The 18,317-nt window shown below is 46.5% G+C and overlaps 1 protein-coding gene and 1 pseudogene across 3 annotated transcripts in view; both read left to right on the top strand.

The window, feature by feature from the left end:
- LOC119159633 (sodium-coupled monocarboxylate transporter 1) overlaps positions 1-18,317 on the top strand; it is a 76,070-nt gene that overhangs the window by 24,556 nt on the left and 33,197 nt on the right. For all 3 annotated transcript variants that reach the window (XM_037412449.2, XM_037412448.2, XM_075891416.1), the window contains 4 exons: positions 4,543-4,594; positions 13,230-13,297; positions 15,130-15,302; positions 17,806-17,946. In XM_037412449.2, the coding sequence (XP_037268346.2) occupies positions 4,543-4,594; positions 13,230-13,297; positions 15,130-15,302; positions 17,806-17,946 (434 nt within the window). The remainder of the gene's footprint in view (positions 1-4,542; positions 4,595-13,229; positions 13,298-15,129; positions 15,303-17,805; positions 17,947-18,317) is intronic.
- Positions 4,969-5,087, top strand: LOC119160202 (5S ribosomal RNA; annotated as a pseudogene).

The following is an 18,317-nucleotide window of genomic DNA, read 5'->3' as shown; positions in this document are numbered from 1 at the left end:
GCAAGCCACTCCTCAAAGTTGATTTATTCATTCATTCTCTTCATCTCGTACTCTTAATTACCGGAGTTGTCGCCATAAAAACGTGAATTTGCCACAGTAATGTCCCCGTTACAACCCCAACTTCGGTAGCCCGCAACATAGGTGTCGAAGACCAATTAAGATCATTAAGACGGCTTACATGAGGATTCAAGCCGTGCAATCAATATAATGTGCAAAAGCGTTGTCGGCGTTCGTGTTCGTCATGGGAGCACTGCACCATAGTACGTATGTCGTGATACCGGTGAATATGTATTATCGAACGTCATAGCAGCGCTTTGAAACAGGCATCTCATGTACAATTAGGTTTGACGTAAATGAACCAATTTGCAGCGTTGACGCGCTGACTAATTGCTATAATACGTAATTTCTGTGTAAAAGCTGTAGGTCGAAGTATAATTTTACGTCAACGCTGGTATACCTTTTATAAAAATAAAATGCAAGCAGTTCTCGCTTGCATTAATTGCAAGCCTCGTGATGCGCGAACCCGGCAGAATAAATTGGCTACTCGGGGCCGGTATGCAGAGCCGTTATTTTCATCTCTGGAAATGGAAGGGCAGATAAGTTATGGCGTTTACGGTGGTGCATAACACGCCGGTAAATGTAGTGATGCTTTGCGATTATTGTATCCAGATCTACGACAGCATTGAAATCGCAGCAGAAAGTGCAATGGAAACCCAGAGAACAAAATATAAATACTAATCGTTAAACCTACTCTACGTGAATATTAGTTGTGTTGCCACAATTAACGTCGTGTTCAAGTGCTTTCCGTCTCCACGTATAGCACACACACCGTTAACTCGTATTTTTTTTTCACTGAGAGGGCGACAAAAACCGAAATGTGGACATTCTGAAGGACCTCTTTCGGTGAACTACATTTTAATATTATATCCGGAAATGGAGTGTGTTAACGAACTATTCATAGCACTGGCTTATTTTCACCCACACTTGATATTAACAAAACACGCCCTAGTCTCAATATAATCTGTTGTTTATATTTTTATATAGGTCGTTAGTCTTTTAAATCAAGCGGGAAAAAACGGCGCTGTTCTCTTCACTCTTTTCAAATCACTGCGTTACTGGACATTACCGTGTGACTGGCCCATCGCATCTACTGTTACTTTTGAGCTATACAACTCAACGTAACTCTCTGAATGGAAGTCGGGAATTCCCTAGGGCTCATTTTCTGCCTGTTTGACACAACCTTAAAGAGGCCCGGTGACACTTCTTCAAGTAGCCATTGATTGGAACCACAAAAAAAAGGCAGACACTGCGTACAGTGAGAATCGATTATATGCGAAGCACGAATGAAGAAGGCTGACATGTCACTGTAAAATTATAGCAGAGCATTACGATGTGGACGGACTTAATACACGGTAAACCCAAGTAGAAATGTCATGCGAACTCACGAAAGCGCTGGAAGCTATAAGCAGAAAAAGATAGCAGGGGAGAAGACAATGTCTCACGCGCCACGTGACCTTGAGCACTCTTTATATCTTTTATTCTTCGGAACTTTTAGTGAGATTGCTCGTGCATGCACGCGTGGACAAGTCGTGGCCTCCTGCGGTGGCCTCAGTAACTGCTAAGCATGCGATGCCCAAATTAGCCGATTGCCATAGCTGATGATTGGCCTGAGACATAGTGATTTTCAGCTTGAAGTGTAATTTGTAGAGAGAAGAAAGAGTGAGTTTCAGCTGACTTTGAGAACTCGTTGCAAGTTCCAGGCCGCGTGCTTCGCTATAATATTTGGCACTCGTGTCCCCGGGAGCCTCTACTACCGATCGCCAGCGTTTTCTGATCATGCTCAAAAAGTGTTGCAGGGCACCTTTAACAAATACAAGCCGATAATGAATGCAAGGAAGTTATATGGAACATTTATTGTACTGTTTTAAGTGTATCGTAATAATTCTAACGTATAGACGTGAAGAAGGTAAAGTGGCCGAAAAGGAACCGGCAGGAACCGAATCTGGGACTTGTCCCTATACCCTATACGTTCCCTATACCTCCCTTGCATTCATTATCTGCTGTTTTTTTTTTAACATAACTACTAGCTACCCAGGCACTCTGTGTCACATAAACAGCAATCCACCGATTTCACTTCGCTTACACTGCTAAAAAAAAAACGAACTTTGGAATAAATGATCGATCATTCATTCTACAATAAAGGTAATCTCGCAAGATTATGCCCACCATACCTCAGAGAAAAAGCTGGAACAATTTTTTTTTTCTGGGGGAATGACCCTCATAAAGATCGCGTGACATAAGAAAAGCGTGTATATGGCAGCTGTATTGGCATAAGCACGTGACTCGAAGCGAAAACAGTTGATCTGAGGTCAAGGCACTGAGAATGACCTAATACAGGCATGTTGAAAGTAAAAAAAAAAAGTGGAGTAATTTTGTTTACGTACCTATACTTTGATATTCAGGGCTGGAACACAAATACACGTGACATCACCCGATCTGACTTCATCAGGTACTCTTATGTTTTCAGAGTGGATTGACTGCCGTAAATATACGAGCATACAAAGCAGATTTTCTCAGTATGTGTAGTACAGTTGCGGATCCCACCTGGGAAAAGCTAATAGTATCGGTGCCGCAAGGTGTGGGGCGCGTGCTGTAAAGCCTCCACTCGCAGAGAACGTATACGGTATACAGCAGCCTGCAGCCAGTCTGATGCACTTGTTCTGGTTCATACAAACTGCGTATTCCATTCTCGCTGCAAAAGCAATGTCCCCGGGCTTCGAAACATAAAAGGCAGTAAAATACGCGCAGGTTCACCTGGTAGACACTGACGTTGAAATAGTGCTGCTCAAATGAAGAAAAAAAAGTGTCGTTAAACAGGTTAAGCTAAATCCGCCGACACTGAATGACTTAATACTGAAGAAAACCTACGACTGGCCAGAACGTTAACTTGGATCCTGGTGTAAATGAAAATACAATAAATCATAGAGACATATTAACACGATATCGTTAATGAGCTCGCTTCGCAGAAATTCAGGTGTCTGGGTCGGTGTCGGTGATGGCGTCGTTGGTTGTAAGCGAAAAAATCATCATCTTGTACGTGACCCAGAAATAAAAAGAAGGAATGTAGGTAAAACAAACAGAAAAATCTTCGGGTACAAGTTAGAATCCAATACTAGGCCGACTGCGAGGCAAGCAGGTGCTGTACCACAACGTCATGACATTTCTTTAAACTGCTTCGAAAAAAAGAAAGGAAGAAAAAACCGAAGTATTATAGGAATGCCATGCATGTGGGAGCAGTCTCTTTAAGGCAAGTAATATTGTGGGGCAGAAACGTAAAATTATGCCAAGCGTCAAAACACGTGAATTGAGCATCGAATGGCAGCAAAACCATCAGCAGCAAAAGCATCAACTAGGTTAACAGCTACAAATGTTCGAGTATTATCTTACGTACAGATGCGTAGTGGGCCTTTCGCTAATTCGCAGTAGGAAGAATCGTGAAGCAGTGAGCGCTTAACAAGTCGCGGTGGGCGTTTTAGGATATCTTGAAATGGGGCAATGTAACGCACACAGTGACTCGTTTCCTGGTTAGAGCATTCACGGATGATGCATGATTGAGGCATGCACCGGTGTCTGAAGCAAGGTTTAGTAAGCACTCGAGAAAACGACGTGCAAGAAGCCCAATTACGCTATTGCGTTATACTCTTGAAGGCGAAGCTCAAGCGTCTTCCTAAGTTTCTTAAGCGTCCCTCTCGCAGTTTGAGAAGGAGTATATTGTTAAATTGCATCGAAAGGTCAGAAAGAAAACCAGCAAGTCAAGCAGTCTAGCGGAAGATCCCCGATGCTCCACTATATGGCGTCTCATTCTGTTTATAACCGCACGTGCGCTGATTCTATATTGTGCATCATAATAACTGCTCAAAATTAGTAAACGCAAGTTATTGTCTATCCGCGCTGATTACGAGGCAAGAGAAGTCAAGGTTGAGAAGCGGCACCGCCTTCGCTGCAACTAGTAGATCACGTTGAGCCGTGGTGCATGAACTGCACGCATGCGCAGAAAAGAATGGCACACAGACACCAACTGATGTTGTGCTGACCTCCCAGCTGCTGTTTACAGCATCTGTTGTTTGCATGCAACTTCATAGTCGCCACTCATGAAAAAATCTTCTTATAATTGTATAACTTGCTATCGTAGATCGCTATGTACGCGCAGAATGCGTCCACGTCAACACGAGAGGTTCCGCCATTTGATAGAGCTGTCATTGCGGTGTACAAGGAACATGTAAACATATGGAAGCTGCAGTGTGGGCTTGACAGTACGCTATATTCAATGCTTATACGTTTGCTAACAGATAAGATCATGCCATTTGGGTATGCAGCCGTGTATCGTCATGAAAAAGGTTAAAAAGCAAGTGACTTACTTCTCTATAAGCAATGAGACGCTTATTTTATTGATCTCCGATTTTTTTTCTTTTACGCTCTGTAAAGAAAATAGTGATGAACTAACATCTGTTGCCTTGTTTTTTTTTTCTTGCGCCTCCATAGCAAATGCAAGGAGCAATCAGCATCTTCGCAGCGGGAGTCACCGTAGCCATGTGTAAGTACTCCTTCAAAAGGACACTGAAAGCAACTATTAAGTCGACGTTGATCGATGAAATAGTGGTCCAGAAACCTCGTAAGGGCACTCCTGTGTCAAAAAGTACTTATTTTGAAGTAGAATCACGTTTTAGTGGTCCGCATAATGTTAGCGCACTTACAAGTTACCCGCCAGATCGTCTCACGTCACTGTTGCCGTGCTCAACGTTGCCCGGCTTTACTGCGCGGCCGCCGACACTATAGTAGCAGCAGAACGAAAGCCGCTGGAGCCACAGCAGAAACAACGGCTGTCATTAGCTCCGAGATGGCAGACGTGTTTTGGTTCAACTGGGCCCCGCTAGATAGCATGACCTGTCTAGTTTAACCATCGGCCATACCATCGGCCATACCATGATGAATGCGCCGGTTCTCGTCCAATCACCTATGCTAAGCAGCATTGGGCTCGGTCAGTACTTGGGAGGGAGACCACCTGGGAACACCGAGTGCTGATGGCACCTTTTTTACTCTGAAGCATATATCGCTGAGAGCCATTTACAGAACGAAGGGTGACTCCTACTAGGTGCCTGCCGGGTGACTCACTTCAAACAGTGGCGGAGCAATTCGAGGCGAGCCCGAAAAGGGAAGCTAAGACATACGAAGAGTATGTGTCGGAGCTATGTTGCATCATGGAAATACATAAGGTATGTGGCGGCACAAGACCTGCACGCCACCACAGAAAACCCTGGTGGGACAAAGAAGTTGCCGCAGCATGGCATGCTCGGCGGGAAGCAAATCGGTCCCATCGTCGAGCAGTCAAAACGAAGGACGCTGTACAGACTGACGTCACGTGGCAGTACTACCTTCAGTTCAAGCGCGACATGCAGGCCCTAGTGCAAACTAAACTTGCCAGGTTCAATGCGTTGTTCCGGCAGAAGCTGAAGGCAGAGGGCAGGAACGCGGCCCAGAAATTATGGAATTACGTCCGAACATGGGACCGGAGTGAGCAGTCTGTACAGTTCATTGTAGACAGCAACGACAACCTTATCCAGGACATGAATGAGGTCTTGACAGGACACCTGGAGGCTCTGTGTGGTTCACGTGGGTGCACGAGGGACCTCCAGTTGGATGAAGGAGACACCCAGTGTGGTGAAGAGAGGACTGAACAGGGTTCCCCAGAGGAAGGAGCCCTAAAATGGGAATTCAGTCATATCTCTATAGACCGTGCTCTGTCCCATCTCCGAGCCCAAACAGCCTCGGGACCAGATGGCATCCCATCTCGCTTACTTAAGTGCTTGGGGCAGGAGGCGAAAGAACAGCTAGCTGGCCTGTTCAGCGACATCGTTGCGGGAGCGGTCCTCCATACGACTGGCATCGGGGCAGAGTCTCACTCATCATCAAGCGTGGAGGCAGGGCAGGGAACCTTCAAGATTACCGACCACTCACCGTCACCAGCACCATGTACAGGCTCTTTACCCATGTGCTTAAGGACTGGATCAGTGCCTGGGCTGAATCTAAAGGGCGGCTGACAGAACTGCCGAAGGGTTTTCGCGGAGGTCGATGACTTGAGGATAACCATTTCGTCCTCACACAGTGTGCGGAGATCGCCAGAAAAGAAGGACGTACGCTTCTATGCTGCTTCATGAATGTGGAGAAAGCTTATGACAACGTCCCACATGACATCCTGTTCACACGCCTGGAGACACTGGGAATACCGAAAGAGCTGTTGGCGACAGTCAGGCGCCTATACGCCGGCAATAGCGTCATTGCACACGTCGCCAATGTAGAGAGTCGGCCGGTAGGCATCTGCAAGGGTCTTCGTCAGGGATGTCCGCTTTCGCCGATTCTATATCTGCTATACGTGTCGGGCATGGAACAAGCATTGCTCGAGTCCGGCCCGGGGTTCCGTCTGAAGTCTAGCACAAGCGGAATCGACGAAAATGGACGGCTGCCCGGCTTGACGTTTGCGGATGATGTGGTCCTAATGGCGGAGACCAAAGTGGACCTGCAGGCTCTCCTAGACATCTGTGCCGCAAAGATGACTGAGCTGGGACTACGCTTCAACGCGAAGAAAACCAAGGCTGCACCGTTCACGGGCAACATGGCTGAGGCGGCAGACCTCAAGCTTGGTGGTGAGAGCATCGCCACTGACACCGCCTATAAGTACTTAGGCGTGCTACTGTGTTCCGAGGACAGTATATACGGCCGGCAAGAAGTCCATGTCCGCTAAGTCGCGCTGCGGGCACAGTGCATCCTCCGGCGCCGCATATTGTGGTGCTGCAACCGTTTCATCATGGTCCGGGACCTACGGAAACTAGTTCACGTCCCCTGCTTGACGTTCGCAAATGCAGTAGTCTGCATGACGGCAGCAACTAGGGAATGGCTAGAGCGGCGACAGCGAGAAGTAGGCCGCACGGTGCTCGCATGCCATGGAAGGGTGGCAAATGAGGCAGTCCCGGGGGACATGGGCTGGTCTGGTTTTGAAGCTCGGGAGGCATCCAGCAAGCTATCGTACTGGGGCCGCCTGCAATTCATGAGTTGAGACCGGTGGGCACGGCGGGTATTAGAATACCTTTTGGCAACGTGCATCCGTACAACCTGGGTGAACCGGGTGTACCGCCTGGAACAGAAGTACATAACCTTTACGGAACCTGTACAGGCTGAAACCACAAGGCGATATACCAAGGAAGTGCGAGAGCGGGTTCGTGAGAAGGAGAGGAAAATGTGGCGGCACGCAATGAGTGTCAAAACCATCCTCTAACTACACCGAACCTACAAGGATACCATCGACACAGTTCGTTTGTACGACAACGGCACCGGGAGTTCACTTCTTTTCGAGGCTCGCGCAGGCGCGCTCCAAACCCTCGCCTACAGAAGAGCGTTCGACGACGGGGTGCTTTCGGTGTTGTATCGCGCGTGTGGCAGTGCGGAGGAAACAACTGCGCACATTGTGCTCGAGTGCGGCCAAATAGGCCTCCCGGGGACGGAGCCATTGCACACAGCGCTGGGCTTTGCGGGTGAGGATGGTGTGATTATTCCACAAGCAGTGAAAGAGACGATGCGGTGTCTCGAGCGCTGGAGGGCAGTGGTTGTCTCGTAGCGAACACTGCGGGACAACCACTGGGTGGCGCAGTGCAGTGACGTGTGTAGCACTAGGTGGCGAAACACTGGGTGGCGCGGTGCAGTGACAGTGTAGCAATGGTTACGACCTCGAGAAGAGCGTGATTTTTTGTGTGGTTTTTTGTCACTGATTTATATGCTAGGGTGCCACTACACCCACCCGCTAAAAAGATAACAGCATCAAATCATCATCATCATCAACAACAACAACCAGGAGAAGATTGAATTTTTGAAACACTGGCGCCAATCTCCATAGTAGCATCTGGCGTCCAATTAATCAAACAGAAACGAAAAAAGCAGCATTTTAACACATCTCCTGATGCACGGAAGGTCCTTTATTTAGTGCAGGTAGTTCGATTACTAGTGAATAATTGTATGTGGTTTGTCTGACGTCATCGCATCATTTCGAGAATGCCCTATTGTAGCGCATGTGTTCACGTGCGTTTACCTTAATTTATTGACAACTAGGCCTCTGCTAGTGATAATATTGCCGTTTGAGAGGCTGTCATACATTTAGCTTTCACTCTCACGTAAATTGTTATTTGACTTCATCCCTTAAGGGTCACTTTGAAGCGCCGTAAATGAAGGCGCATCATCAGATCATGCTGAACACTGTCCGTTAGTTCTTCGCTGACATTATCTTGACCGTCTACGCGTGGTTCTTGCTATATAAGCGAAGTTTTTTGCAAATTTTAATATGGTGAAGAAGTGTTAGTAGTGATGAATGATCTTGTGAAAAAAATTTTTTTCGGTCTCAACCGCGTCCCGAATGCACTGCGGTGGGAAAATGTGTCTAGTGTGTGGCAATAAACAAAATGGTGCGTGGCTGAGTTGCCAAGGCACCGTTCTGCAGACCAAGGGGTCACTGGTTCGAATCCCCTGTCGGGTACTTCAGAATTTATTTCTTCTGACTCATTTTTCTTCGTGCCTTTTTATTATAAGTGTGCATACTGTTATGAATTTGGCTCTATCGCGATGGTAGCGGTGGCGAAGAGCGGTGAGCAGTCGAGCGGGCTTCGCTGAAGCCTTAGCCCGAAGGTGAAACAGGGAGGCAATCCGTTTGGAAAACAGCAACAAAAGTAGCGTTTACTGTAGCAGGTTGTCGTTTTACAGAGCCAGCCAGCACGACAACGTCGGCTGGGGCAAAATCTTCTAACATGGGGCCGGCTCAGCCTTAAATAGCGTCCTTGGTCCATTCTCTCGGACCAGTTCTTGGGCTCGGAGGGGGAGATGTAGCCATACCCGGAACTGCAAAGTGGCCCGGCGGAGGAAACGACGTTATCCCCGGACTGCACGGTTCTCCTGCACAGAAGGCGGCGCTGGGAGGGGGGGGGGAGACAGTTCGTCGAAACAGGGCTCGATCTCGTGAGACGTGCTGCCGAACGAGGAACATGTCGGTGGCACAACAGCACCCCCGCCACCAGACAATGCATCCGGAGTTTCGAGCCGTCAGCGCGGCTCGGAAGGAGGGATGCTGGTTGACCGTCGGTAGCCGTTCCGCTCTCTCCGCCTGTTGAGATTTCCATAGGCCTGCAGAGGTTCACTGGAACGACGGAGTCGAACACAAAGCCGAACCACTCTGGCCAAAGCAAGCACCCTCCAAATGCTGATCAAATCGCCAGACCAGCAGGAACCAAATGTTTCCTCGAGATTACGCTGGGCTAACAAATAGCATCACGAGCAACGAATCTCGGGAGGAATACACAATGCGGACACACCTTTAGCTAAGTGTCAGTGCATGACACCGCTAAACCAAACAGAATTTTTTTTCTTTTTTTTTGTGAGCGATTCTCGATTGTGACCCGGGCAGATTAGGGACGATCGAAGCTGCCGAGGTTAACTCAATTTGGCCCCGAATCTACAATTTAGAATAACAAGCAATCCTGAATCACGCCCATTGGCGTCGCCTGCAAGCGTCAGATTGTTAAACATAACAAAGTTTGTCATCCTACCAGCAATCATTCAATGCGCGCCGCCAACAATCATCACGACAAGAGATAACACGCCCGATAAGGTAAGAAAGTAACACTAAATTTTAAACTTGCGCGCGTTACACAAAACAAAGTGAAAATTAACCTACACTGACACGCTTACCAACACGTAATGCCAAACAAAGAAGGTATTTTAAACAGGGCTTTTACTCAGCCTTATCTGTTAAAATATTATACATTAACTGTTACCTTTGAAATATTATGAAAACAAAAGTAATCAAACAAACATATCAATATTATCTGCTTCTGCGACAAAAGTAAAACTTACAAAAATTTAGATCCATTTCTTGCTCGTCGGCAGAAGACAAAACTAGAAAAAGTTGTTCTCAAAATTAAATACAAAAAATACACTTTTCGTATTAGCGAGGTGGCTTTCTCTCAAGCGAACTCTGGGGAGTCGCGCACTCCACAGCTTCTGAGGGTTGCGGTCTGGACAAAAGGACGACGCATCAACCTGTTCGCCGAACTCAGTAGCAGCGACTTTTGACCCGCAGCCGCTGAACTCGAGGAAAGGGGCATCTGCACTGCATCGTTTACGCCACCCGTTCGACCAGTAACCCTTCCTCCACGGTGGGGAACAACCGCCTTTGTTACAACTCAGGCGTGCGCGATGCTTTCCCTTGTGGTTGCCTCTACGCAGCACCAAAATTGATGAGACCAGGCGAAGATGTCGGCGTCCGAATTTTCCTGAAAGTCGGTTTTTCTTGACGCGCTTCCCGCCTAATGTCGATCCTCGTGATGGTCTGAGCTTCAAACATTTCCCAGAGGGCCCTGTCGCGATCCTACGCCTAGCCGTGAACATGGCGTCTCGACGAATGATGTCATGGCACCTAACAGCAGTTTTAGCACTCTTGGCGCCCGTCGTCTTTACCACGTTACGCTTACGCCGACGCCTCTTTCTGTCGGGACTTCTCGCAATACTGGCAGCCTCGACACACTTACTTCCAAGTGTGCTGCCTTTGACAAGTACTCCCGAAGCTCCACACTGGTTATCTAGCTTATCCTCGGGCCCGTTGCTTGCTGCCTCTGCTTGGGACAGAACGGGAGTCCCGATGCCTTTAAAAGCAACTAACTCGCCTAAAGAGCTTTCGATCGGTGGGGGTTTATCGCTGTCGTGGTTAGCCCTTGTTCTCTGCCCTTCGAAGTCAGCCTCGTGCTCTCTTTTAAGAGCTTTATTCTGTAGCGCTTTATCTCGCGCATCCTGCTCAATATTCTGTCGACAGGCGTCAACCTGTAGCGCCTTACGACTCGACTTGTCAAACTCTTTTTGATGCGATGCATCTGGATCATGTGTGCTGTGAAGCGGCTCCGTCTCTAGCGCTTCGCGATGTGCCTCGGCGTCCTTAGCCGTGCGATGGGCCTCGGCCCCTAACTCCTCGCGGTGCACCTCAGCGTCATGCTCTCTCTGGCGCACTTCGGCGGCTTGTGCTTCGCGACGGGCCTCAGCCTCCATAGCTTTTCGGCATGCCTTATCTTTACGCGCTTCTCGACGCGCTTCTACTTCTAGCGCTCTTCGGCGAGCCTCGTTTTCACGCGCCTCCAACTCCATCGCCTTACGCCGCGCCTCATCTCGCTCTCTCTGACGCACGTTGGCGTCCTGCGCTTTGCGATGGGTCTCAATTTCTAGCGCTTTGCTGCGCGCTTCAGCGCTGTACTTGTATGCTCGACTTTCACAGTCGGCCGTACTCATAGCAGCAAAGTGGCGGAACAAAGCGTATTTAACCCTATCAAAGTCATGCGCTTCCTCGGCGGATAAGCGCTCCAAAACGCTTGCGACTTTGCACGGAAGCAACGTGGCAAGCTTCTCCGACCATAAGTCTCGGCCAACACCAACATCGTCACAGACCTCTTCAAAATTAAGGAGAAAAGACACGATGTTCTCGTCCATTCTGAAGGGTCTGAGTCGGTATTGTGCTCGCTGCCACTTAATCGCTTCAATTTTATGATCAAGCTCTTCCATTCTGAGAGCATGCTCTCTCCTTTTTCTGCTCTCCTCGGCCTTCCATTGTTCGCGCCTTTGAGCTTCTTCGGCCTTCCGCTGTTCCTCACAGATGAGCTCCCAAAAGTCGTCAGCTTCCTCAGCCGTCACATTCTCTGCCCGCATCACCTCGAGAATCGCTTCCCTTGTTTTAGCGGACCCGGTGGAAATCCCCATGGCTCGACAAATTTCGAGGAGGTCCTGCACCAGGTACTGCTCCATCGCGATCTCGTTTCTCGTTATGCTCTGCTATTGATATTCACCGTACTCTAAAGCTAATCTCATGGTTTAGAGCACGTGAATATTAAATTATAACCAACAAAACAAAACAAAACACTCTCCTAACATCTGCCTGTGCTAGAGAGGTCTGGCGAAATGAACAGTAAACGTTGGGCACTCACCCAACCAAAGTAGCCGACGATGATCCAACTCGTGGCTGCCGTCGAACAGTGTCAGGCCTTCAGGGATCCGGTCCAACTTGCCAATGTTGAGATCCGGGGTTGCTTTTCCCAGCTTGCCGAACGATGTGAACAGGGTAGCGTATCGCAGCGTAGCCAAACGCTATCACGGCGGTCGTCCTCGTGCTCGGAGATCCGATCCAACTTTTCAGCCGTTGAGATCGGGGTAGCGGGTCCCAGAGCAGCAAAACGTTGAGGACAGGGGTCTGATCCAGCGTGCCGAACGTAGGATATCGTATCCCGTAGCTGCCAACCACTGTTATGAATTTGGCTCTATCGCGATGGTAGCGGTGGCGAAGAGCGGTGAGCAGTCGAGCGGGCTTCGCTGAAGCCTTAGCCCGAAGGTGAAACAGGGAGGCAATCCGTTTGGAAAACAGCAACAAAAGTAGCGTTTACTGTAGCAGGTTGTCGTTTTACAGAGCCAGCCAGCACGACAACGTCGGCTGGGGCAAAATCTTCTAACATGGGGCCGGCTCAGCCTTAAATAGCGTCCTTGGTCCATTCTCTCGGACCAGTTCTCGGGCTCGGAGGGGGAGATGTAGCCATACCCGGAACTGCAAAGTGGCCCGGCGGAGGAAACGACGTTATCCCCGGACTGCACGGTTCTCCTGCACAGAAGGCGGCGCTGGGAGGGGGGGGGGGGGAGACAGTTCGTCGAAACAGGGCTCGATCTCGTGAGACGTGCTGCCGAACGAGGAACATGTCGGTGGCACAACAATACGTATACATATCCGGGGAGTGATGGCGACGGCAACGGCGAAAATCCCTCGATAGTGTCTATGTAATTTATATCGCCAAAAAAAAGAGAAAGATGAAGAGAAACAAAAGAAACAGTTTTCGGCCGATCCTCTTTAGTGAGTATGAGCCATGTTGAAGGTTACAACAGGGGTAGCCAGCTCCGTACTTCGTTCAGGCTTGGCACCTCTGGCGCGAAGCTGCCTCAACTTGTTTCTCTTTTTTTTTACTCGGAGCACCTTTGCCAAAAGGACGTTGTTGATATGAAGTCGTTAGTCATGTACTGAAACATCCCGTTATTTCCTCTATTGCAAGTTTTTCGTTCGTCCAAGTGAAAAATGCTAACTGCATGTCGTAAATGCGTGTTCGCTTACACAGCCTTCCACCTGCCGCTTGCATGGAGCTGCGTGGCCATCGGTTTTGCCGGCACCATTTACACGGCGCTGGTAAGCTGTACACCATTTCTCGTGTAGTTGTTTAGCCCGTGCTCACATCTTTACAGTTTTGTTATATTGAGATATTAGTTAAACACGAAGAAAGGCACGAGAAATGTCTGCAGTTAGCATTTATTGACCCTGCTGATTGTCCAAGAAAGTTTAAGGTGGCGCTTGTCATTGCGCACTTTTTGCCGAAAGTCTGTCTGTTGCTATTATTATTATTATTATTATTATTATTATTATTATTATTATTATTATTATTATTATTATTATTATTATTATTATTCGTATCGGCAATGTGACACAAGCAATACCTGAAAAAGACTGTTCGAATTCATTGCGTAAAATTGTTCTACTGACGATTCAAATCTTTCTCCTTTAATAGTACGCCGTCGTTTAAACCATCCTTCCATAAAGTAGTCGTGTCATGATACTTCTGAAACTCTCAGTTCTAGGAAGTCATTACCCCCCTTTCTCACTTCATTGTACCATTTATTAAACCTAGATATGGCAAAGATATTAGAAAGGTCTACGTCCCAATTATTTTTATTCAGCTCACCGACAGCGTTCTTATTTCGCAACAATAAAACATGCTGTACGAACCATCTTAGTCATGTTAACGCTGCGTAATTTGTCCTACTATTCTTTATTACAACTCGTTTGATACTTCGAATAAAGTACTTATATGTGTGCTATCCTAATCTTCATATTTTACTATTAAAATAATCGCCTTGCTACTGTTGGCTCGATCGTTTTACGTTAATATCTTTCAATATAGTGTAAATTAGATATTTGCCCTTGTTTTTTTCCTTTTATGTTAAAATACGTGACAGACTTTTCAATATGCATTGCTGTGTGTCATTTCTCATTTGTCGATGTGCTGAGCCTTGTCCTGCCAGCTAACTTTCCTCTTTTACAGGCCTGTTTTTTTATGATGTCTTTCTCAAAATGACGGCAAAACTATTATTAGTATAGCACAAGCAGTTGTAGTAGCAGCAGCAGTAGTAGTAGACAGCAAAAATAACAGCAGTAGCAGCAGCAGTAGCAGCAGCAGTAGCAGCAGCAGTAGCAGCTGCAGTAGCAGCAGCAGTAGCTAGCGAGCGGGCAATATTACTTTCATGTGCTAGGTAGGGCAGCAACCACAGCAGCGAGCGACAGGCGAGCAATATTATTTGCATGTGCTAGACAGAGCAGCAGCAGCGAGCGACAAGTGAGCATGTGCTAGACCAAGCAGCAGCAGCAGCAGCGCTATAGGGCGAGCAATATTACTTGCATGTGCTAGATAGTGCAGCAACAGCAGCTGCAGCAGCAAGCGATAAGCGAGCACTATTACTTGCATGTGCTAGATAGTGCAGCAACAGCAGCGGCAGCAGCAAGCGATAAGTGAGCACTATTACTTGCATGTGCTAGATAGAGCAGCATCAGCAGCAGCAGCGAGCGATAAGTGAGCAATATTACTTGCGTGAGTTAGATAAAGCAGCTGCAGCAGCGAGTGACAGTGAGCAATATTACTTGCATGTGCTAGATAGAGCAGCATCAGCAGCAGCATCAAGCGATAAGCGAACAATATTGCTTTCATGTGCCAGATAGATCAGCAGCAGCAGCAGTGTGCGAGCGAGCGAGAATATTACTTGCATGTATGGAATAGATAGATAGATAGATAGATAGATAGATAGATAGATAGATAGATAGATAGATAGATAGATAGATAGATAGATAGATAGATAGATAGATAGATAGATAGATAGATAGATAGATAGATAGATAGATAGATAGATAGATAGATAGATAGATAGATAGATAGATAGATAGATAGTGACATGTTAAACACACATGTGCAGGGTGGTCTCCGTGCCGTGGTGTGGGCTGACGCCGTGCAAGGCGTGCTCATTCTCATCTGTCCGCTCACCATCCTGGTGAAGATCCTGTACGACTCCATCTTCGACGTCACTGCCGACGCTTCAGTCGCCAGGCGCCCGTTCAGCGACATTGACATAAGGCCCTACATGTTTCGGTGAGCTTTGCGAAATTGCGGGTGTCGATAGCATATTTCATACGTTATAAGTACGCCGTTCTCCGTATGATTTAGGGGCGACGCACTGGTCCGTCCACGTCCGTCTGTCACGGGAAGATTCAAAGATGTGACACGCACACGCGCACGCACTTGCGCACGCACACGCACACGCGCACACGCGCACACGCACACGCACACGCACGCACACACACGCGCGCGTGCACGCACACAATACGTTTAACAATAAACTAATATCAGTCACAATTGTGACGGAACAATATAAAACACTTACAAGTACAAACCTTTTTGCTAGTCAGTGACTTCAATGCTGGCATTAATTAAAGACCTTAGGAGCGTGCTTTGTCGTCTACTGTTTATGTCATGCTATGTCACTTAATTGTCATCATTAAGGCAACGTTCGGGTAACGTATGTGAGACACAAAACAAAGTTTAACAATGCACTAATATGAATCACAATTGTAACGAAGTAGTATAAAGCACATACTAGCACAAACCCTTTATACTAGTCGGTGACTTCCACGTAGACGCTATAAACCTTATGATTGATTGATTGATTGATTGATTGATTGATTGATATGTGGGGTTTAACGTCCCAAAACCACTATATGATTATGAAAGACGCCGTAGTGGAGTGCTCCGGGAAGTTCAACCACCTGGGGTTCTTTTACGTGCACCCTGATTTGAGGACACGGGCCTACAACATTTCTACCTCCACGCTATGGACCTTATGACCTATAGTCTCACCCAGCCGCCATCACACACTTCGTGGAGATATGTGGATTTTTTCTTTTCGTCCACCTGCTTTTTTTACGCCCAACAATTCTTTCCACCTTAAAGGATGACTGCTGTATCCCATCTAGCGTAACAAGTAGGAATGTGAGGATAATAAAGTTCCCGTTTGAAACGATTTTAAAGCGAATAGTCATTCGCTCAAATTTTAACTCGAATAGTTCCAATTGTCTATATCACAAATTTAAAGAAAAACGGGCAATTTAATCATGACCCAACTAACTTGCACAGCATCTTTAAGAATGAGAAATGGGTATGTGCGAATTCAAGTTTATTGGTTCGAAGTGAAGTAGAGGCAATTTTGAATAGTAGCAAAATTTGAATAGCAGTATTGTGGAAGCTGTCAGTTCCAAAATACGTTACATTTAAAAATTTAATATGCTTAGCCAATATAAGCCCCTGTAACATGCTTTTAACCTTGAAAAATAAATAATTGAGGTTATAGTAGTATATGCATTTAATCTTCAAGTGTGGCTTCACGACAATGCTGATTTTTTTTATATATAGGTTGTTTTTACAAGTAACTTAAATTAGTAATAAAGTGAATTCGAGTGCTCCAATATTCGTTCGAATATTCGAAGTGCTTGAAGATTCGTCCATGCTTCGTAACTAAGTAAGCATAACCATCGCAATCATTGCTTTCATTATCAGTGAAAGAGCACATCGACAAAGTGACATAGAATGAATTGCCCTCCATTTGTGAAATCGAATAGACAAAGCTCTGGTATAAACGTGTTTCTGCGAATGAGCAACCATTCAGCGTGCACGTGTTTCACAGATGCACATTTCACCGGTTTTTTGATGCGCCGTATTTACATAGAACGAACAAACTAAAACACCGTAGACTTGTTAGTTAGCTGAGCTTTCATTTATAAATTGAACGTTTTAGATTGGTGCGCTCTGAAAGAGTTATTGGCTTGCTTTAACTTTGCCTTCACGTCTTTACACTGATTTAGTTGTGAATGTGATCACTGCGTTTTGTTCCCATGACAAGTCAACTTTTACTCGTGATACATTTTGATTATTCTTTTTGACGAAAGCTCGCGTGCTGTGACAGTTATCATAAATTCAAGCATCTCGTGTGCTCATTTGAACAAGGGGTTCCTTACACACAGTCTTACCGTTACTGTGCAGATTTCCAAAGCATTAAAGTTGTCATGAATAACAGTGCTGTTTTTCAAACCACAAGCAAAGTTATGACAACATGCAGAGGCCTAATTCACAAAATTTATCTTTCATAAGAGATTGATTCCATTGGCCAGCCAGCTTCGCTAATTGTATGTGCGGATCGCGATCAGCTGAAATTTTTTCTTAAGAAATTTTTTTGCGCGAAATGTGTTTGTGAATATGTGTCCTGTTTATGTTTACTGTGGACCGTGGGCTAGGAGTTATTAAACATAAGTGAACTGTTGTCTCAATTTAAATCATCTAAAATAATTAATTAATAAATCTATCCTGGATTATTGAAACATCGCTACAGCTTACTCAGAAATCTGTTATGCATATTGAATGCATACGCAATCTCTTGTGCATATCTATCAGAACTTTGAGCAATTGAACTCAGATAATCCAGAGTGACTCATTGGGCTTTGTAATAGCTTCGGTGGGAAGTTTGTCTTTGGATTGCTTGTGCGCCCTCTTCTTTTGTCGTCTTGTTCCAAGCGTACAATGTCTAGTAAGCGCATACTCGCAGGACAAGCCTGGACTTCACTTCCGACGAGAACATGTGGGCATGCTCAGTCGGCCTACTGGCCAGCCACATATACCGGGTCGCCATGGATCAGATGGTGGTCCAGCGGTATGCAGCCGCCAGGTCACTGCCTGAGGCACAGAAGTGAGCATCAGCGTCGTAATTTTGTTATAACGCTAGCTTCACATGCAGTGGTAGATGTAACAGGTGAGCAGATGCGCATTTGTCGTAGTTATCCCGTGTAGTAAACGTTAGGAGGGTCGACTGATGGTCCAGTTTCAGGTCTAACATTATATGAAGAAGAGCAAAGGCCGGGAGTAGTTGATTGTACGTCGCTGAACTTGGGAGCGCGCTACGTAAGCATTCACCATTAAAATAAAAAGAAAGCAACGACGTAATGGATGTTTGTCCACTTTCGCTTTCTCGCATATACGTCTTTTTTTGTGTGCGTGTGTTTCAACAGCGCACTGCTGATTGATATGTGGGGTTTAACGTCCCAAAACCACTATATGATT

The sequence above is a fragment of the Rhipicephalus microplus genome, chromosome 1 (genome assembly GCF_043290135.1).
Source record: "Rhipicephalus microplus isolate Deutch F79 chromosome 1, USDA_Rmic, whole genome shotgun sequence".
Classification (NCBI taxonomy): Eukaryota; Metazoa; Arthropoda; class Arachnida; order Ixodida; family Ixodidae; genus Rhipicephalus; species Rhipicephalus microplus.
The sequence above is the reverse complement of the archived record's forward strand: the minus strand, read 5'-3'. Positions and strand labels throughout refer to the sequence as shown.